Below are 21004 nucleotides of genomic sequence, written 5' to 3'. Positions count from 1 at the left end.
GCTAGTGCTTGCCTTGACTGAAAGCCTCTGCAATCCATCTTGACGATAAGTTCAAACCGGGCAAGCGAATTGCCGAGGACGAAGCCCAAGTCGATTGGTCGTCGAGGGCAGCTACCTTACTTCAGTCCATTCCAGTTAGGCTGTTACCGCTGTTACCATCTTTACGATTTGGATTTCACTGCATCGAATCTTATCCTATTGCGACAGCGTGGTGGAATTTCGCCCCTGCGGGGTTGTTCGGCCCCGCGTTCAGGTACTACTTATTAACTACACAACTGGGTGCTAACTACGAAGTGGTGCTCATCGAACGATGAAACCCTGGCGACATGCTTTCCTCTGGCCAAAAGTCTTGCTGGCAGTACATAAGAACGTAGCTGTAATGAAGGATGGTCCTAGCCCTACGCACCGAAACATTGCGCCACTACTTCTTGACTATGATGTTCCAGGAAGTTGATGTTAATCTTCTGCATGAATCGGAGCGGTGTGCTAATATAGCACTCATGTTAATAACACCACTAATAGAGCGTGATGAATTAACGCCGCAGTCTGGAATGCATATAATTCACGTGGCGCGGTGGCTTGCCCAGTCATACAGCCCAGCTGGCAGCTGGCACGTACGTGCGTGTTAATCCTGGGAAGAGGTGAATGATTGATTTGCAGGTCGATTGCTATCGAGAACCCAGCTCATCGCTTACTTAGCTTCTGGTGCAGTTCAAACACTGCTTTTCCTGTTATGTCCACTACTTAATGGCGAGGAGCCTCGGGTTTACATATATGATGTGACGCACCCCTCTGTAATTGCCATGCCTGCACCATGTGCAGACACCTTGGATTCAACCAATACCTCGTCTCGCGCGGTTTGGCGACTCACAGCCCTCTTCTGAGCCTCCTAATGGGCGGTGTTGCAACTGCACTGGACGAGTCACCGGAGACATCCGGGAATTATGTGGAGGCGTGTGGAGGATTCGAACAAGCGCCCGTGTATGTGTTGCGCCTGGCAGTATTATGGCCCTGTATAAATATGTGCGCTTCCAGCGCAATATGTACATCAGTTATATCCCTCTATTCTCCACCTGGGCTACGAGTGAATTGAACCAACGTTCTAAGACGCGGGCCCTCTGTTCCCGGCGCCAGACTCATCCCTTTCCCATCTGCAAGTGACAGATTAGTACGCAGAGATCATAATAGTTCAGTTGGATCACGTCCTGGGAGCCCTAGCATGTCGGCTCTTCGGTTCTCCAGTGGTGCTGACCGGGGTTCGGAGCCTCGGGCACCTCCTGACAGCGCAAGCATCGGCACGCAACATGCACCTACAGATATCGAATCATCAGTTCCGGTTACTTTATCTGCGTCAGCGGAATCGGCACATCGTTGGATTGATGACGATCGGAAGAAAACCATCATCGGCGCCATCAAACTCATCCTTGAAACTGCAGTCGCTAATCTCAAGTTTTCTTCCATCGCAAATCTCGATCAGATCCCAAGTATGATTCTGAGATGGATTCAAATTTATGAGGTTTGTGAATCGCTGATGATCGTGACCATGGTCACTTCTCATGCCTGTTTGCATGTAGAATATCAGCAGCAACGCCGAGGATCTCAACTGGCTGTATGAGGTGATTCAGAAAACACACGACTCGGTGCTTGAGCCTCTCCGGAAGTGGACTGAAGAAGTCCCACCTGAGATTAGGAGCTTAGTGCAGGAAATTTGCGTGTACGTAGTATCTCATCTTCTCTTTTCGTGTTCACTCATTCTCGAGTAGGGCATTGCAAGAACAAGTGGAAGGCATCGAATTGGTCCAAAAAGAAAAAGGCCAGACAAAGCGACTTCAAGCATCCGATATGACGCAGCAAATAACCAATATGAAGAATTGCCTGAATGATGCTACTCATCGATATGAGGTCGGCATACTCGAGAGTTTCTTATGGTCGGATTCTGACTCACCATAGCTGAGATCACTAACTTTAATTCTGCTTCGTACCGAGCATACATCAGTTCAATGTATGTGCTAAGTTGTGTACATGCTTATGGATTGCCCAATCACTGATTCTTCTAGCCGAGATATCCAAACTCAAGCGAGCCCCAGCCGAGCATATTCATGTAGAAAGCAAATCAGAGTGCCTACCCACACGCAAGAGAGGGTTCGCGAATCCTTATTGAGGCTCCTGAATGAAGCTGAGAACCGATTCGTCTGGCTACGAGGATCTCCTGGAACGGGAAAGACTGCGATATCCATGAGTATCGCATCCACTCTTAAGGAGCAGGGTACTCTGGCAGCGTCATTCTTTTGGGATAAGAACCGGACAGGAACAGGCTTGGATTCTATCGAACTGTTCCCCTCTACCCTCGCCTGCCAACTTGCCTCCTTCAATGAGGACTTTAAATTGTCTCTTATTAGACGCCTTCGGCAATCGGATATGATGTTCGTTCAGGATGCCCCTCCAGAAAAACAAATCAATACTCTAATGATCGAGCCAATGCGCGATCTGAAGGACATATTTTCTTCGGGCAAGGACCAACGCTTCTTCATCATCTTGGATGGTCTAGATGAGTGCGGGGATCAGGAGACGCTCAGGTCCTTGGTGAGGCTAGTCGTTTCTCTTGAGGAGCTGCCCTCGGCGTTTTCTGTACTAGTTAGTTGTCGTCCCGAGCCAGGAGTTATTTCAGCCTGGTCAACGGCTCGAAACAAGGGTCACGTCGTACCGTGTGAAGATCTGGACAGGATCATGAACGATGAAGGTTTCTACACGGTGCGGCGTATGGTTGAGGATGGCCTTCAGCACGTCATCAATAATCTTCATGGAGACCAACGGAGTGGCAACTCGATGATTTTGTTCGGGCTTGTCGGGGGTTACCTATTATTGCGTCTATCCGAGTTCGCGATATCGGCCTGCAGACACGGCGTGGCCGCTCCTTACAGTCGGTGTTCCGGGAGTTCCTAAACCTCACCAACCACACCAACCACCTGCCAACCTCAAGGAGGAATACTTGCGGATACTTCGACAAGCCTATATGCCGGATCCATCTGACATACACCCAGATGTAGTCAAGATGTATCGCTTAGTGGTTGGCACGATTGTTGCGGCGCATCATCCGATGAACATCTCTGTTATATCACAGCATTTCAAGATTGGTGAAGATGAGATCCGTGCAACATTGGAACCAATTAGCTCCATCATCGATGATCCCTTGGGAACACAGAGGACATCAATTCTATCATGCGACAGCTAAGGAATTCATCACAGGGGAACCAATTGGCGATGACAAGGACAAAGTATTCTTCATCGATGATATGAAAGGGTACTTCCTTGGATTGCCGCTCCTTCGACTCTTCAACAATTATTGCAAGCAAGATGCATTCGGAATACCTACGAATCCCCTTTAGGAGATGAAAGAATATGGAGGGAATTTATGACGAAAAAAAAGGATTATCGTAGGTGCTTCTACTATGGTATTGAATTCTTAACCGGCACTTGGACCCTTTGCAACTGTTTTCACAGCAGTCCAATGAATTGCAGAACGAGTTTAATTCCTTCATTACGCAAAAATACGTCTTGACTTTCATGCACTTGCAAAACATTTTTATGTTTTCACTACATCAGAACGGTACTTTATTTCCTGACGAGTTCCTTCAGTTCAATGTAAGTATGAACCATTCATCTGAAGCGTGTCTGATGTCATTTTTGATACATAGGATTACAGTTCGATCCAACTTCTGAGAGGTTTAGATGAGGTAGCTTTCACTGCTGCGAATGAACCATGGCATCTCTATCGATCGGCACTCCCTTTTGCCTTACCCTCGTCATCCCTTTACAAACAATATGGACATCTCGCCGATCCTGTCCGGATCTTCTCCGCTTTTGGCGAGTTCTCTGGTGGCACCATTCCATTAAGCGAGGATTTGCTCAGCGCCCAAGAGATCATGCAGGCAACGTTGAAGGAACTACCAGAGGTGGTCAACGAGGCAATCAATTACGAAGCTGAATTTCACGAACCTAATGTTCGCAATGGCATCGTGACATGCGCTGCACTCTCCCTCAATGGTCACTATATTGCACTCGGATTTGGCAGCGGGATCATCGAAGTGGCCGATATCGAGCACCAGCACACCATCTGCCGATTACAGCGCCATTCAGCCAATTTACCAGCCTGGATCGAATTTGTCCACGGCAGTTGCCAAGTCGCCACTGAGGATAATGATGGGAATGTAACGATCCTCGGTGATGGCATGGCCCCTGTGAATCTTGGCACTCTTCCCACTGGTTCCTATCCTGCTGGAACCGCAGTCTCGGATGATGGATTATTTGTTGTACGAGTCCCACGAAGTCCCGACAACCCTTGGTACGACAGCATGATGCTCATATCTGTTTTTGGGCGTCCATCCATTCAGCGTCTCGCCTCTCCTCCTATCTCTCCATCTTCTCAATCTGATAATAAGGTGTCAGATGGCATTCCGAACCGTCGGACGCTTGGTTTCTCTCCGGGGGCACGATATGTTGGTGCTTTTGATGAGACCCAGGCTGTTACTTGGTCGACGGAATCATGCGAGTGCATCGCGGTTTATCGGGTGACGGACTTCTATCGTTGGATCATCAATCCCACCGTCCCTCCAACTCACTCATATGTCATCCCTGACCCTATATTCGCTCGAGCCACTCTTCCCTCATCAGAAAGTGGCACGGCCTACGCACACCATTCTGAGGTGGATGCAGGGCATGACTCCGATGAGTCCTGGATCAAGCGCCCATTTTACGACCTCTCGCCAAGCAACTCGGAACAAAGGATTGAGCTTCTCCGTTTGCCTGCCGCAACAAGGACCCCATTAATCGAACCCTACGGATCAATGTGGCTCAATGGCAGAGCAGAACTCGAGCTTCCAAGGGATTATGGACCGATTGATTCCCGGCAAGCCTGGTATGGCGATCAAGTGCCATACGATTCTCTGTGCCTCTTCCGCCCTCAGTCAAGCAGGGATGGGACACGATTTCTGCTCCAGGGTCAGGCAAGGGCCCCAATTGTGGTCGATATTAGCCAAGTCATTTAGCATTTCCCAGTTGTGCCCGTCATTGCTTACTCATCACTCCTTGGAAGTACATACACTTGACGACTTTTGCGCCGCAACGCTGTTTAGGATTGTAAGCGGTCCATGAAGTGTATTTCATGTACTATGCCCGATATTACCCGTAGTGCTAGGTCCGGTAATTAATACTACGATATTGGCGACAACGACCTCTGGTATCCTGTGGAGTGCAGGAAGCGAAGCGCTCAAACCACTCCTAGTGGATAGCCTTTCAAATAAAGATTCAGTGGACTTGCTCCGGATGCACACGTGTTCAAGCGGCTGACCGAGATAACATTGACATCCGTTGTATCACCGGTGTTTTTTTTTTCTACTGGCGATTGCACATCTGAGATGGAGGTGGAACCAGTCGAAAGGCACGGGACGGAAGTCTCAGCGGAGGATCGTTGGATGGAGAGAATGAAAGTGCAGGTGCTAAAGGAGTATTTGAATTATGAACTAGTCGCGTATAAGCGCTCAGTTCCAAGTACGTGAACTAATAAGATTGATAATCACCTAGTCGCTAGGGTAGTATGTACAATCATCAGAAAGACATACAGGGCACAAAGAGATAGATATCTCACCTCAGTTCCAACGTGAACTGAGGAGAGAAGAGGGAAAAATTGCGCGAGGCGGCTTTTAAGCCATCCTCGACTGCGTCCATCAACATGGTCGGTAGCATCGGGCAATCCTACAAGGAAATGTCTGTGCGCAAGAAATATAGTCCGTTGTATTCAATGGTCGGTCCACAGCGTATCAAGAAACAAGAATTTCAACAAGGAGCTCTTAGCTAGTCATTCACTTATGTACAGTATTTGTAGTAAACAAAACATAATAGGAATCAGGTAATTATGGAATAAAAGGGTGACGTGGTCAAGCGGCAGGATGCGGGGGTCCGTGCGCCGGCAAGACTTGCTCCTCCAGCAGATCGGAGTGCAGCGGCGTGGAAATATGAAATGGCCCTTAGTGCGTCGAGCAACGATGTGAATAGCTACGCAAACAATCAACTTGAAGGGTAAGCGATGTACGCTAAGAGAATCCGATACGTCAAGCCGTAATCCATAGAATGACATTTCGGAAGGGTCATCGAAAGAGGCATCTTAGGTGCTTCCGGGCGAAGTTGAGAGTAGTCGTCAAATTGTGTAAGTGGTGATAGGTAGGTGAGTTGGTGTATTGCGAATGGGAACGCATTTCAACTGCACCTCTATTTTCCCCGGATTTTGGGGTGGTTAGGTTGGGGAAAGTGAAGGAGATAACCAGAGCAAAGCCACCAAAATTAGATATGCCCGGTATGAGTTAGACCTACCACTGACCTATTCTGACAAACGCAGTTTCTCCTCCATCACATTCATACTAGAATAAGGATCTGCCATCCTATACTAGTACAGTCAGTCGTTCCGAGTGGAAGACGTCCAGGGGGGCGAAAATAACTCGTGTCAAAGGCAACCGGGGGTTTCGGATGAGTTGCACTGCGGAGCAAACCACGGGGGATAAGAGACTGCATACGGAAGAGGTCACTGATCCATCAGGGCAACAGGCGCGGAGTGGATGAAACTGAAAAATGACCGAGTCTATCATTCCCAGTACAAGCATGCGTGGTGTGTGGAGAGAACGCAGTTGGGTGAGTCAATTCGTGATTACATAATTTGTGATTGCTTCCACCGACTCCGACGCGCTCCGCCTTACCACCCCATGTACATGCATCAAAAGTTCTTCTTACACTCCCTAGGGAATATTCGTGCCCATATCTACGTCTCCCAACTTCCCTTGCTCAACCAATCATTGCAACACGTTAGTGCACAGCATATCATCATCATCCTATCTTGCCCAGCTCGCTCAGCACTTGTCAGTTCGAACTAGACAGTTTTGAACCTATTCCTTGGTCAAATTGATCTCATTCAGGATCTGCCGACTTAGCCCAGTTCAGCGCCTCCCTTGGTCCTCCTGTTCTTTTTCCCCCCTGAGGTGTGATCCCTCTTTCTCAAGTCCTCTCTCGCTTGCGATTGTGGCGAGGGAGATTCATTCATGTCACTTTTGAGATTGATGCAGAATGTAGCCGGGAATCGTACGTGCGGGTAGAGAACGTCGAACTATGATTGACGGTCTATGCCCGATCCCGTCCAAGGATCCAGACACGACGTGAGCCCGCACCTGCCTTAATTACACGTCTCCATAATTCTCCCTGGCACAAAATTGCTCGAGACGGAGCCCAAGTCGATCGGTGGCCATACGCAGCTGCCTCTCTTGTTTCGTCCATTCAAGTCAGATTCTTGCCGCTATTCCCAATCCGTTATGATCCAATAGACTCAAATAATCCTCCCCACTAAGCATCATCACGTTGTAACCTACTTGTCCCTCCTTGGGAGAGGGGCGCTCTACGGTAACCAGCACTATGTTATCACGTACTATGACCCAGAGCCTGGGCCGGACAGCACTTCTACCACGAATTGTCGCCGCCTCGGGTTGCATATGGCTATGCATCCGGGGATTACTACGAGGTGTTGTGGCGTGCACCTTTAAATGATGCGCTGCCCTGCAGACCCTTCCGCTGCAACTGATCGTCCTTTCCCATCGAAAATTCACTCTAGTGAGGAAGAACAGTAATTAAGCCTCGCTTCGCTTTGTGGCCATGCAATGCCTGGCCCTTGGTTCAAACAATCCAGTTGTGTCGATCTTCGAGAATTGATCAACATGAATTAAAACTTGTCCAATGAATCGAACGCAGCGCTTATCTTAGCAATAGTAGAACCTGATATATTAGCGCCGAAGCCTAAACGGAATGCCGGGTTCCTCGGAAGGCAGTAGTGGCGTTATATATTGTGGCGCCACTGGCGGCTTGCCTAGTATACGTAACCCCAACTGGTTGCTCATGATGACATCAAGTGGAGCACTCCGGCACCAGGAATAAGCCATCCCCATTGTCGGGTTTAGACGCTACAACTGTCCCCCAACCTCGACACCCTCCAGTCTATCCTCTACAAAAGGTTCACACGTTCACTCTTCTCTCTTTCATGGCTCTCCCTGTCCCAGAACGGTGATAAAATTAATTAGGGAGCGGTGTGAAGTACACAGCGAAACATGGAAAGGGTATATATATAAGGATACTACACGAATGATAAAGCTTGTTGGGGATTGAAAATGATCATTTTTTCAAAAACGTATTTTTTCGCGAACACGAACACAAGGAATTTTGAATACTTCTCAGATCGATGTCGAAGATTACTAATTGACACAATGGTCATCCGAGGACTCGCAAAAGACTATATCGGAGGCGAAGCATGTTGTCTCGGTATTGTCGTCCAGTCCGCACCACATCGACTCCCCAGGGTAGCCACCGTATGTAACAGGGAAACACTTTCCGTTCCGTCCATCTTGGCTGCTCCAACTATCAAGCCGATATGAAACCGTAACGTTACTACCGCAAGGTGCAGCCGTTAGTTCTGACCCGAAGGGGATGCGCCTCGGGTCCCAGGAAGTGGAGTTGCCTGCCTCGATGATACTATCGCACTGGTCCGCTGTTGGGAAAATTAACATTGGTTAAAGCAAATGTCATTTCGGGCTTCACTTCACCTTTCGATGAGAGAAAAAGCATATCCGGTAAGCCCGGCCCCGAGTTTTTGAGCGTTCCGCACGTGACCATGAGAACGTGGAAATCAGCTGCGACAATGGGAATTAGAGCGATTGCGATCAAGGCATTCCAGAATCGCATTGCGACTTTGCTACTATTATGCTGGCAGGAAATGAATGTTAGTAGCTATGTGAATTAAGGAATACCTACCTTGTTGCCAAGCTGAACGCTTCAGCGGACTGGGAAAAGGGGAGGGGAATGCATCCTTCAGAGGCTATATAGGAGGTTCCAGCATCTTTTCAGCCTAAGAATAATCTTCCCTAGCAGCCCTTGCTCTGCACGCGCTTGTGTCACGCTGGCATGGTGGGTCATCAATTGTGTCGGCAGGCATCATCCAATCGTAAACATGCATTACACACATGTAGTAAAAAATTAAACGTTATTCCAGCCGAAGCTGAGACACCAACATGCCCGCATTTGTCAATGGCTTCCTTATCCCCCATCGGCGAAGGTCATCGCAGTTGCAAACTTGCAGACGAGTCGGTTAATGGTGCCGCCACCTTTCCCCCAGTTTCATTCCAGCCGAGCTGAGACTGAGATATGTAGTCCCTCCCATCATTCTCCCAAAGTTAATAAATGTTACCGTAATAACCATTAAGTAATAACCTTTCAATATTTACATGTCAACCTCACAGATCAAATTTCGCGAAATTCGAATATAAAAATTTCCCTGCACGTTATGCGTTGTGGGGGATGGCAGGTTTATGGGTTAGGCAGTACCAGTTCACAGAAATTTCTATGGGTAATGTGTTATTTCAGTTATGGCCTACCACGGTTTCAACTGTATCAACATGCCCATGGCAAAATATCATGCGGATCCCACGCCATGCCGACTCCTCGATCCATGGATTGACGAAAAACGAACCACACACATACGCCGAAGACAAAACCATGATTTGGAGGTAAAATGGGACCATAAAAAGAATGGCAACACCAACCGACCTGCAATTGTGGTTAACCTTCGCTTATGGTACTGGACGAAGCGGTTGTCAAATCATGCGGGCACTGTGGGGATATCTCAGCTTGGCTGGAATGTTGCATGTGTGCTATAATATATGATCAGCTTCCGGCACAGTTACTAATAATGACCCACCATGCAAGCGTGACACAAGCGCATGTGGGCCGAGCAAGGAAGATTATTTTTCATTCTTCAAGGACTGAGAAGACACCAGAACAACCTATATAGCCTCTGAAGGATGCGTTCCCTCAGCCCTCCAAGTGTTCCGATTGATAGCGAGGTTAGTATTCCTTAATTCACGTCGCGCACAGAGCTACTCACATCGCATTCATTACCTGCCAGTATAATAGTAGCAAAGTCACAATGCGATTTTGTAATGCCTTGATCCCAGTCGCTCTACTTCCTATTGTCGCAGCTGATTTCCACCTTGCTGTGGCCATTTGCGCCGGTAATTACGACTTGGAGCCCATATCGGGCGGACCAGATCTGACCTTGATCCCATCGAACCAAGGTGAAGTGAAGCCCGAAATGAAATTTGCTTTTAACCAACGTTTCCCAACAGACCCACCCGGCGATGGCATTTGCGTGAAAGTAACCGAACCGAGGTCCGAGTTCTACCAGCAGCGCATCCCAGTAGGGTCAGTAATAAAGGCTGCACCTTGCGGTGGTAACATTACGGTTTCCGACGGGCTTGACGAGTGGTCCAGCGATGACGGGCAAAGAGGATGGTGCTTCCCTGTTAAATACGGTGGTGGCATTGGGCGGAGGACGGTGTGCAATGTGGACGGCTCAAAGACATGCGTAGTCTTTGATGTGGCCTTTTGCCAATCCCAGTGGTGTAAAGGACCTGACGGAAGCGGCTAGCAGTAGAAATGCACGAGACTTGCTTGTCTTTGTAAAAAAAAAAAAGTATGCTTGAAATGATCATCACTCAGATTCACTGGTAATCCAGGGCCAGGGGTTGCATTTCATAGTAGTATTCGCGCGCCCAGGCTAGTCAGCCAATTAACCCACCCTATCAAGGGGTGTTTTTTACGCTTCAAATAGGGCCTAAATGGCCTATTTCAATGTGGACGTCCTGGGACGTCCTGGTGATGCAGCTTGCTGCCAAAAATGGACTGTGGGAAAATCTGAGGACGTCCTGATAACTATGTGCCCTGCGATGTTAGGGGGAGTTGTAAGACTGGTGACGTGCACAAGTCATCACTTTACGGATGCAAACTATTCCAGAATGAACTAACCCTCTCACTTTGGACACGACTTGATCTAGCAAATGCTACAGCCTGAACTATGTAGAGTAGCAGTAAAGAAGACATTCCCGGTTTCTAAAATTTGATATTTGTACTCAGTGAGAAGTGAGAGGGGCTTTTTTGTTTTGTGCCCGGAAGTGGTTCTTCTTTCAATGCTTGTCACTTGGGAACCGCGATTGAAAATTCAGTAGTGAAATTTTGGTGTGCATGGAATGGCGAAATCAATTCATTCGGAATTTGCCGAGGCCGAAGTGGGAAAGCACGTAAGCGCCCACACCCTTTCCCCTCCAACATTGCACATTATGCCTCTAGGGAAAAAGCGTAAGCGAGCAAATAACCTTGGAAAGTACTCTCAGAAGGTAAGGTTCACCATATATTGTTATTGGGTCATGATTCATTACTTTTGTTTCTTTACTAGAAATTACATGTAGACCCATCTCCGACTACAGAGTCAATCCACACAATCCCCCTAGAGCACACACAGACTGTTGGGGACGATGTACTTCCAGATTGGCCTGATGCTAATGTCAATTCCAACTCATATGATGGTGCAAACAGTGATGCGGACAGTGACACAGACCTTGATGAAACAATCAACCCAGCAATATCCTCAAAGAATGCATTTTCCCAGTGCCTACACGATACTGAGGAACAGCTTGCTCAGTTAGCCAATATCCAGGGAAAAATCCCGGGCAACAAAGTCACATATGCTGGGACCACCATACTGTACCAACATGACCAACTACCTGTCACGCGTCACGCGGGCTCGCAGGTCAGGCTCATTTGAAGACTCTGTCACGCGTCACACGAGGCAAGCGGTCAAATGGTCCCATGTCACGCCAAAATGCTCATTCACTTGTGGCTATGCAAAGGCAATATCAAATTTCCTTTTTCGGGTAATTGGTATGTTCCGAAACGAAAAATAGCCAATTGTGTGTTTTTCTAGCTCGCATTCCATGACCAAGGTCGGAGGGAGCCAAAGCAACCTCATCAGGCTCAGCCATTTTCCCGAAATTAGCACTGCCTCCCTTTTGGGGCCCGGCTGGCCGGTTGGGTGTCACGCATCAAACTGAGTCGCCGGTTGAAAATTTTGTGTCACGCTCAGGACCCAGCCAGTAGTTGGTCATGTGGGTACAGTAAACGGTGTACACTTGGAGTGCAGCCGGTACTGCGATGCAGCAATCAAGAGGACTATTAGTGGGAGGGTCCAGGAGATGCGAAAAAGGACAAGGATTGACAGGAAGAAATGCACAATCCTTGATTTTTTCAACCCTCCTCCAACTTCCGGCAAGGAATCTGGGCAGGCCATTCTCTCAGCCCTCCTGAACAACTTGAGCACAAACTCTAGTGGGAGGAACAGTGCTATAACACAGATAGATCTCACCCAAGGAGAGGAGGAAAAAGAGACCTGCAGCTCTGAGGCTGCTGAGAGCAATGTGTTTGTTGCCGAGATGGAGATGCGCGATATCTCCCCTGATGACCAACAGTCAGAGTCCACCTGGAGCCCCACCCACAGCCCAGCAGACACTCCCTTGAGTGTCCTAAACCAGTTTTCAGTGACCCATGTCATATCCATTCCCGGCCATCGACTTCCGGGCTCTCCGACCCCTCCGTTCTAACTCCGCTCCCCCCTCACCAACCTCGGAGCCCCCGTATTCCGCAAACCTCTCGGTACCCCTCGATGGTCACCACCCCCTCATTTCAATTTATTACCTACGCCTCCCTAAGTACGGAGCCCCGAAGACTTCCGGACAGCTCCGACGTCCGCTAGCGCACTCCCGCCTCCGCTGGGCAATACACTCACCTGCCCTGCAGAGTCCACCTTCGGGCCTATCCCTCCTTTCCGTTTCTGGGTTAACGCCTGCCTTTCCGCTAACCCCGCGAACCGACTCGTCAGTAATATTCAGTCGGCTAATTGTCAGGGCTCGGTCCTCAATCAGGGACAGCCCGACCTCGGTCCTAGGTGTGTGTGGTGTTCGGGTGCTTGGGCGCTAGACCCCGTCCTCAGCTCCTCAAACTCACTGAAGGGACTAAGCGGGGATTGAGTTGTCATGTATTACAGAGGGTAACTACAACTTGCCTAAGCGGGGATTGAGTTGAGAAGAAGGGTAAGTTTCCCTATTCCCCGCTTGGCTACTATAAAAGGAAGTGTACTGTACAGTTCGTAACGTGATTCCGGGTAGAAGCCGAGCATGTTCCCGCGACTCGGAAAAGGTGTCACATGGGTTAAGGCGAGTTGCTCGCCTTAACCCACGTGACTTTTCCCGCGGGCTCACATGCGGGTTGAAGTTGTGAGAGGTATGTAGGGATGGGGAGGTCTGGGAAGGTGGTTCTGGGGTGTGGTTGGGTGCCCTGACAGCGGGGTCAGGGGCCGATCCCTGACACTAATGTCTTAACCCCGTTAGCTCCGCTCTGTCCGGCTCCGCCAATTGCGGAACTGTCTCCACTGTAACCATATATATACACTACTTGTACATAGGTTACGCCCCAGCAGATAAATCAACTAGAGTTACCCCCACTAGGTTCTAAGTGCCAGTCAGTAAGTTAGGGCACGGACGTGTCACTAGGCACAGCGCTCCTGGCAGAAGTCGCTGAGGCCAAAGCCCTCCGTTACGGAGACATTCCTTCGTCTTAAATCTGGTCTCTGACAGTATTTTTCTGCTCCCTGACTAGTACACGTCTTGTATGGCACCAAAAGTCCTTCGCACTCGTTCGCAACTATGCACATTAGTCCCCAACTCCGCTTCACCTTCCCCAGAACCCTCTCAGCCTGGTCCTAGTCGATTGGCGAGAAACCCAGTTGAGTTTCGAAGCTTTTCTAACCTTGAAACCCCTCTCCCATCGACTCCGATCATGCGCCCCGCTAGGAATCGATCACCAGTCGCAGACTCCGACTTCGGAGACACCACGGAACAACCCATAGATCCCGCCCACTTCTTTGGACTCGGTTCCGAGGTCCCCGACTTCGTCGACCCTCCTCCTGCTGATCCTCCCATCCCCACTGTTCCAACCACCGACGATGCCGAACCCACCTCCAACGTGGCCATTACACAATTGGCCCAAGCCATTGCCAGTCTGGCTCGTCACACCGGACGACGACGATGATGACGATCTTCTGCTCTCCGGACCAAGGTCCGCGAACCCGAACAGTTTGACGGGAAGGATCCCCGAGAACTCCGAGTATTCTTGGTCCAATGCGAGCTCAACTTCCAGGACCGTCCCCTCGCTTTCGCTAGTGACCGTGCTAAAGTCATATTTGCGCAGTCCTACCTCAAGGGAATGGCCCTCGATTGGTTTGAGCCGGACCTGTTATTCGACCAGAATTCCACGCTTCGTCTGCGATGGATGAATGACTATCAAGAGTTCGTTAACGAACTTCAAACTAACTTCGGCCCTCACGATCCTGTGGGCGACGCCGAGGTTCAACTAATGACGTTAGACATGAAGGATGGACACCACATCAACAAATACGTCGTCGAATTCAATCGACACGCCTCTCAACTCCACGGTTACGGAGAAGCCGCACTTCGTCGTTTCTTCTACAACGGATTGCCGGAACGTATCAAGGATGATATTGCCAGAGTAGGTAAACCCTCTACTCTCTCTGAGCTTCGCACCCTGTCCCAAACTCTCGATGCGCACTATTGGGAGCGTAAATCGGAAGTTACACGTCACGCAAAACCCTCTTCCTCTAACGTCTTCGACAAGTCTACCGCCGCTTCTCGTTCCGACCCCGTCCCTTCCTCCTCCTCTTTCAACTCCGCTTCCGGCAGTAGGCCTCTGAAGGACAACAAGAAGTCCGAGGCCAGCTCCGTTAAACCGGACCTCTCTTCTAAACTCGGAGACAACGGCAAGCTCATGCCACAAGAGCGTAAGCGCCGTCTCGACGAGAAACTTTGTATGTTCTGCAGTCAGTCTGGCCATATGGTCAAGGATTGTCCCAAGTCTTCTTCTCGCGCATCTAAGGCCCGTTCGGCCCAGACCGAGGAGCAAGGATCCGCTTCCGCAGAAGCAAAAAATTAGTCCGCACCCCCGTGGACTCCGCATGGACCGGGGGTTGCGATCCTTCCTTCCGTGCGCTCAAAGAAGTGCGTTTAAACGCGTCTTCCATTTCCGACCTATCCTCCCTCCACATTCCCGTTTCCTTTTCTCTCTCAAATGGTCTATTTTCTCCTTTCAATGTTGACCCTTCGGGCAATGTTCTACCCGTTGTAGATAGTGTTGCTGATGTACCACTCTCTCCTCCACCCCCTCCGACTACTTCCGTAGATCGATCCACCTCTCTCCGCTTCTCTTCTTCTGTTTCTCCTCCGTCCAATAGTAGGACACAAAATAAACTTTTCCGCTCCTATGAGAACGTACCCGCACTCATAGATTCTGGGTCTTCGGACTGCTTCATCGATGACACCTTCGTAAAAAAGCTGGCCTTGAAGACATACCAGATCAAACCCCTACAACTATGCCTATTCAACGGTAGCACCAACTCAATCATAACCCGTGCCGTTGATATTCCCCTCCGCTTCGCTTCCGGAAACATCACCCCCACGACTTTCTTTGTCACATCGCTGGATGGATCATGTTCCCTAGTCCTAGGACACAACTGGCTTACCCGCTACAATCCGTTGATTGACTGGGTCTCAAGCAGTATCACGTTCCGAACTTCCGAACCTACCAAGACAGTCACTCCGAGCTCTCCCCCGTCGTCTCCGGCAACACTGCCGTCGTCCGACATCCAACCATCTGATGTTTCGCCAGCACCTCAGTCACAGGCTGCTACTCCTCCATTACCATCTATCGAGTTCGTCAGCCGTTCCACATTCGCGAAGGCTTGCCGACTCGAAGGATTGGTATCCTTCAGCCTAACCATCCCTTCCGAGGAAAGCTGCTTGAGGGCTGCCTCTCCCCACACCGATTCCGTCGACCTCTCGGCCGTTCCGAAGGAGTATCACGAGTTCGCGGACATGTTCAGTAAGAGCAAGGCCTCGACGCTGGCACCGCACCGTGAGCATGACCTAAAGATCGACCTTGAGGAAGGCACCTCCCCACCCTTGGGTACCATGTACTCTCTCTCTCCTTCGGAACTCGAGGCCCTCCGGGCGTTCTTAGATGAGCACCTGGCCTCCGGTTTCATTCGTCCCGCTACCTCCGCTCACGCGGCACCGGTCCTCTTCGTCCGCAAGAAGGATGGATCCCTCCATCTTTGTGTCGACTTCCGAGGGCTGAACAAGATCACCAAAAAGGATCGCTACCCACTTCCCCGCATTTCCGACCTCCTTGACGCACCTAGCCGTGCCACGGTCTATACCAGACTCGACCTCCGGCATGCCTACCACCTGGTTCGCATTGCAGCAGGCGACGAATGGAAGACTTCCTTCCGCACGCGCTATGGCTCCTATGAGTGGCTTGTCATGCCATTCGGTCTCACGAATGCACCTGCGGCTTTCCAGCGATTCGTCAACACGATCTTTGCCGACCTCCTGGACGTTTCTGTGGTAGTCTACCTAGACGACATCCTTACCTACTCGGAAGACATGGCTTCGCATCAGGAGCATGTCCGAGAAGTTCTTAGGAGACTCTGCAAACACGGCCTATATGCCAATCCGAAGAAATGCGAGTTCCATATGGACACTACGGAATATCTCGGTTACTGCCTCTCTCCTTCCGGACTCACCATGTCCATCGAGAAAGTCAAAGCCATCCAAGATTGGCCCGAGCCCCGTAAAGTCAAGGATGTCCAATCCTTCCTTGGCTTCGCTAACTTCTACCGGCGTTTCATTCACCAATACTCCGACATTGTGGTCCCCTTGACGCACCTCACACGTAAAGGAGCCCCCTGGCTATTCTCCGACGACTGTCGCGCCGCTTTCAACACCCTGAAAGAGGCCTTCACTTCCGCTCCTATCCTCACGCATTGGCTACCCGACGCCCCCCTCATTGTAGAAACCGACGCTTCCGATTACGCGATCTCCGGAATCCTCTCCATTCGCTGTGATGACGGAGAGATTCGCCCCGTCGCTTTCCGCTCAAGAACACTCTCGGCGCCGGAACTCAATTACGACACCCATGACAAAGAACTGCTCGCCATTCATGATGCGTTCTGATCATGGCGTCATTACCTCGAAGGTTCAGGAACCCCAATCGACGTCATCACCGACCACAAGAACCTCGAGTATTTCTCCACCACCAAACTCTTGACCCGGTGGCAAGCCCGCTGGTCAGAGTTCCTCTCCCAATTCCACATGACAGTCCGATTCCGTCCCGGAAGACTCGGAGTTAAACCAGATGCGTTGACAAGACGTTGGGACGTCTATCCCAAAGAAGGGGATATGGACTACGCTCGCGTCAACCCACAGAACTTCTGACCGGTCTTCACTTCGGAGCAGCTCACTGCGTCCTTACGAGCCACGTTCCTAGCTGCCACAGTAATCCGAGCAGCCGTACTCGTCGACACAGAGGCTCTTCATCGAGACATCCTAACCTCCCTCTCCTCCGACACCTCAATCTCTTCTCATCTCGCTTCCCCCAACCTCCCCAACTCCCGCTGGTCCATTGATGCCGAAGGCCTCTTAAGGCTGGACAATCGCATTTACGTGCCGGATTCTAACGATCTCCGTCTTCGCGTTTTGCGAGACAAACACGACCACCAACTTTCCGGACACTTCGGGCAAAACCGGACTCTGGATCTAGTGCGTCGTGAGTATACCTGGCCGGGTATCCGTAACTTCGTCAAGAGTTACGTATCCTCCTGCACTTCGTGTGCCTGCGCCAAGGTCCCCCGTCATAAGCCTTACGGCTTACTCAAACAACTCCCCATCCCCGAATGTCCTTGGAACTCCATCTCCATGGATTTCATCGAACAGCTACCCTCCTCTTCCGGATTCACTTCCATCTTGGTCGTCGTGGACTGCCTGTCCAAACAGTGCATTTTTATCCCTACCCACGATACCATCACCTCTCCGGAACTGGCCAAGCTTTTCCTCCTCCATGTGTTCTCCAAGCACAGAGTTCCATCCCATGTCACCTCCGACAGGGGTCCGGAGTTTGTCTCTCATTTCTTCCGTTCACTTGGTAAGGCCCTCGACATCCGCCTCCACTTCACCTCCGGTTATCACCCGGAAGGAGACGGTCAGACCGAACGGATGAACCAGACGCTCGAGCAGTACCTGCGTATTTACAGTAACTACCAGCAGGACAATTGGTCCGAACTCCTGCCTCTCGCAGAGTTCGCATACAACAACGCTCCGAATGCCACCATGGGCGTCTCCCCATTCTTCGCCAACAAAGGCTACCACCTGAACATCACTGTTCACCCGGAGCGAGACCTGACATCGGTACGCGCCCAAGAGTACTCCGTCGATCTCGACTCCCTCCACCACTTCCTTCATGAGGAAATGCATCTCGCCCAGATCCGTTATCAGGGCCCGGCAGACTCTCGCCGGAGCCCTGCCCCAGCTTTTGAAGTAGGAACCTCAGTCTACGTGAAGGCCAAGTACTTCCGTTCCACTCGACCTTCCAAAAAGCTCTCCGAGAAAAACCTCGGCCCATTCAAGATCATCGCCCATGTTGGAACCCACTCCCTCACTCTCCGCCTGCCGGATGACATGCGAGCCATTCACCCGGTATTCCATGTCTCGCAGATCGAACCATCTGTCCCAAACACCATTCCGAATCGCCACCAGCCACCTCCGCCTCCCGTAGAAATCGAAGGCGAGATGGAGTTCGAGATCGAGGAGATACTCGACTCCAAGATCGACCGACGTAGACGCAACAAGTTGCTCTACTTGGTCAAGTGGCTAGGCTATGAAGGGACCGACGAGGAGACACAATGGCTCCTTGCCGGTGAACTCGATCACGCCTCCGACCTCGTCGAAGCGTTCCACTCTCGGTACCCAGCGAAGCCTGGACCCGAAGCTCCTTAGGAACCCCGACTCCTCTCCCATTTCTCCTTTCCCCTCCGCTCCTCACTTCCGTTTTCATTTTTATTTTCCTCATTGTTTCTCTTCCTGTAAGTGCAGCTCCCCTTGTCTTACTAATTCTGGGCCTTCAAGGGTTCAGGCCTAAGAAGGGGATACTGTCATATCCATTCCTGGCCATCGACTTCCGGGCTCTCCGACCCCTCCGTTCTAACTCGCTCCCCCCTCACCAACCTCGGAGCCCCGTATTCCGCAAACCTCTCGGTACCCCTCGATGGTCACCACCCCCTCATTTCAATTTATTACCTACGCCTCCCTAAGTACGGAGCTCCGAAGACTTCCGGACAGCTCCGACGTCCGCTAGCGCACTCCCGCCTCCGCTGGGCAATACACTCGCCTGCCCTGCAGAGTCCACCTTCGGGCCTATCCCTCCTTTCCGTTTCTGGGTTAACGCCTGCCTTTCCGCTAACCCCGCGAACCGACTCGTCGGTAATATTCAGTCGGCTAATGTCTTAACCCCGTTAGCTCCGCTCCGTCCGGCTCCGCCAATTGCGGAACCGTCTCCGCTGTAACCATATATATACACTACTTGTACATAGGTTACGCCCCAGCAGATAAATCAACTAGAGTTACCCCCACTAGGTTCTAAGTGCCAGTCAGTAAGTTAGGGCACGGACGTGTCACTAGGCACAGCGCTCCTGGCAGAAGTCGCTGAGGCCAAAGCCCTCCGTTACGGAGACATTCCTTCGTCTTAAATCTGGTCTCTGACAACCCACAACAATACCCCGGAAAAAATTGATGACACGCTGCCAGAGCCACATATTCCACCAGTATCTCCAGTCATAGCCCAGGGAAGGCCTCTTGGAACAGAGGAAGAACCCTCAAAGGCCCATTTTCATTCACAGCCCTATGTTCCCCCACCCAAGAAGAAAGATGCTGCTGAGGCCGCACGCGCGCTTGATGAAATCCTGAAGCCACCCCAGAAAACAGGAAGGGGTTACAAGAGTGTTGATATCAACCTCATGGTGCAAGTGCGAGTCCAGCAGATGGCTCAGCTCCTTCATCTGTACAGTTCTTCAGTCAATAATGGAGATGCTGGCTGGATTGGGGCATCACTGATGGTTGCGAAGGTGTGGAATTGTGGGAATTCTTATGCTGCGCGTCTATGGAGCTGGTGCCGGACTTTTCTCCTTGATAAATCATTACCAGAGAACCCATATGGCCGCTGGGGATCATCAGTTCTGGTGACAGATGAGGATTTGAAAGCAGAACTGGAAACTCACCTTTGTGGGCTTGGCCCATATATCTCTGCATCAGACATTGTGGAGTTCCTCAACACTCCGGAGATGAAAGAATGCATGGAACGTGAAAAACTTATCTCTCTATGCACTGCACAGAGGTGGCTACACATAATGGGATACCGGTGGTGCAAGGAGAAGAAGGGCCAGTATTCTGATGGCCATGAGCGTGAAGATGTTGTCAACTATTGGCAGACAGTGTTTCTGCCTGCAATGGCTGAATATGCGAAGTCAACAAGGAAGTGGGACATGAATGGGGAAGTGGAACTACCTGAATCACCACCAGAACAACACACTGTTCTTTGGTTTCATGACGAATCAATCTTTTATGCACACAATCACCACAGGGTTCGCTGGGTACACAACTCGGAGACCCCTAAACCTTATCCAAAGGGTGAAGGGGCTTCTCTGATGGTTTCCGATTTTGTTTCAGCTGACTATGGTTGGCTGAAGGGGGATGGCTGTGATGCACATGTGATTCTCAAGCCAGGAAAGAACCGAGATGGTTACTTTACAAACGAGGATATTCTTGAACAAGCTTCATGTGCGATGGAAATCCTGCAACAGAAATATCCAAATGACAAGCATGTCCTTGTCTTTGACAATGCCCGAACACATGCAAAACGTGCAGAGGATTCTCTATCAGCTGTTAAAATGCCGAAATTTCCAAGCAGATGGAAAACCACACATGATCAAGAAGCGCATGGCCGATACCATATTTAATGGCCAACCCCAACATCTCTACTATCCTGACAACCACCCAACTCACCCAGGACTGTTCAAGGGGATGGCAAAACTCTTGGAGGAATGTGGTTATCATAATGCATCCTCTCTTCCGGCAGTGTGCAAAGGGTTCAAGTGCCGAGGGAATGATGCACAGTGTTGCTGCTGGAACAT

The 21004-nt window shown here is 50.4% G+C and overlaps 8 protein-coding genes across 8 annotated transcripts; 7 read left to right on the top strand and 1 right to left on the bottom strand.

Annotated features, from left to right (window-relative positions):
* Positions 1-722: 722 nt before the first annotated feature.
* On the top strand, positions 723-1136 carry EI90DRAFT_1759126 (uncharacterized protein). Its single transcript, XM_039052151.1, has one exon. The coding sequence runs from the start codon at positions 815-817 to the stop codon at positions 1091-1093; it is 279 nt and encodes a 92-aa protein (XP_038922544.1). The 5' UTR covers positions 723-814; the 3' UTR covers positions 1094-1136.
* Positions 1035-2120, top strand: EI90DRAFT_1759107 (uncharacterized protein). The gene is made up of 4 exons (XM_039052150.1): positions 1035-1516; positions 1575-1714; positions 1764-2002; positions 2058-2120. Exons 1-3 carry the CDS (start codon positions 1220-1222, stop codon positions 1948-1950), a joined length of 624 nt encoding a protein of 207 aa, XP_038922543.1. The 5' UTR covers positions 1035-1219; the 3' UTR covers positions 1951-2002; positions 2058-2120.
* On the top strand, positions 1772-3220 carry EI90DRAFT_1759128 (uncharacterized protein). The gene is made up of 2 exons (XM_039052152.1): positions 1772-1902; positions 1951-3220. The coding sequence occupies exon 2, from the start codon at positions 2023-2025 to the stop codon at positions 2941-2943; it is 921 nt and encodes a 306-aa protein (XP_038922542.1). The 5' UTR covers positions 1772-1902; positions 1951-2022; the 3' UTR covers positions 2944-3220.
* A 597-nt stretch (positions 3221-3817) lies between these two features.
* EI90DRAFT_3034614 (uncharacterized protein) lies at positions 3818-5357 on the top strand. The gene is given in 3 exon segments (XM_039058551.1): positions 3818-5050; positions 5061-5189; positions 5203-5357. 1 exon segment carries the CDS (start codon positions 3924-3926, stop codon positions 5043-5045), a length of 1122 nt encoding a protein of 373 aa, XP_038922541.1. The 5' UTR covers positions 3818-3923; the 3' UTR covers positions 5046-5050; positions 5061-5189; positions 5203-5357.
* A 418-nt stretch (positions 5358-5775) lies between these two features.
* On the bottom strand, positions 5776-6540 carry EI90DRAFT_3034610 (uncharacterized protein). Its single transcript, XM_039058550.1, has 2 exons — positions 6374-6540; positions 5776-6264 (listed from the first exon to the last, which is right to left on the bottom strand). Exon 2 carries the CDS (start codon positions 6131-6133, stop codon positions 5855-5857), a length of 279 nt encoding a protein of 92 aa, XP_038922540.1. The 5' UTR covers positions 6134-6264; positions 6374-6540; the 3' UTR covers positions 5776-5854.
* A 2040-nt stretch (positions 6541-8580) lies between these two features.
* EI90DRAFT_1758727 (uncharacterized protein) lies at positions 8581-9557 on the top strand. Its single transcript, XM_039052148.1, has 4 exons — positions 8581-8806; positions 8864-8991; positions 9054-9178; positions 9235-9557. The coding sequence occupies exons 1-4, from the start codon at positions 8699-8701 to the stop codon at positions 9288-9290; spliced, it is 417 nt and encodes a 138-aa protein (XP_038922539.1). The 5' UTR covers positions 8581-8698; the 3' UTR covers positions 9291-9557.
* Positions 9558-9796: 239 nt separating this feature from the next.
* On the top strand, positions 9797-10534 carry EI90DRAFT_3034597 (uncharacterized protein). The gene is made up of 3 exons (XM_039058549.1): positions 9797-9926; positions 9989-10157; positions 10209-10534. Exons 1-3 carry the CDS (start codon positions 9885-9887, stop codon positions 10508-10510), a joined length of 513 nt encoding a protein of 170 aa, XP_038922538.1. The 5' UTR covers positions 9797-9884; the 3' UTR covers positions 10511-10534.
* Positions 10535-10906: 372 nt separating this feature from the next.
* Positions 10907-11914, top strand: EI90DRAFT_3285674 (uncharacterized protein; the record flags this gene model as incomplete). The annotated part of the gene is made up of 4 exons (XM_039066979.1): positions 10907-10936; positions 10994-11255; positions 11315-11668; positions 11843-11914. Exons 2-4 carry the CDS (start codon positions 11109-11111, stop codon positions 11912-11914), a joined length of 573 nt encoding a protein of 190 aa, XP_038922537.1. The 5' UTR covers positions 10907-10936; positions 10994-11108.
* Positions 11915-21004: the final 9090 nt, after the last annotated feature.

The sequence above is a fragment of the Cantharellus anzutake genome (assembly GCF_015039405.1).
Source record: "Cantharellus anzutake strain C23 chromosome Unknown EI90scaffold_4, whole genome shotgun sequence".
In the NCBI taxonomy this organism is placed as follows: domain Eukaryota; kingdom Fungi; phylum Basidiomycota; class Agaricomycetes; order Cantharellales; family Hydnaceae; genus Cantharellus; species Cantharellus anzutake.
The sequence above is the reverse complement of the archived record's forward strand: the minus strand, read 5'-3'. Positions and strand labels throughout refer to the sequence as shown.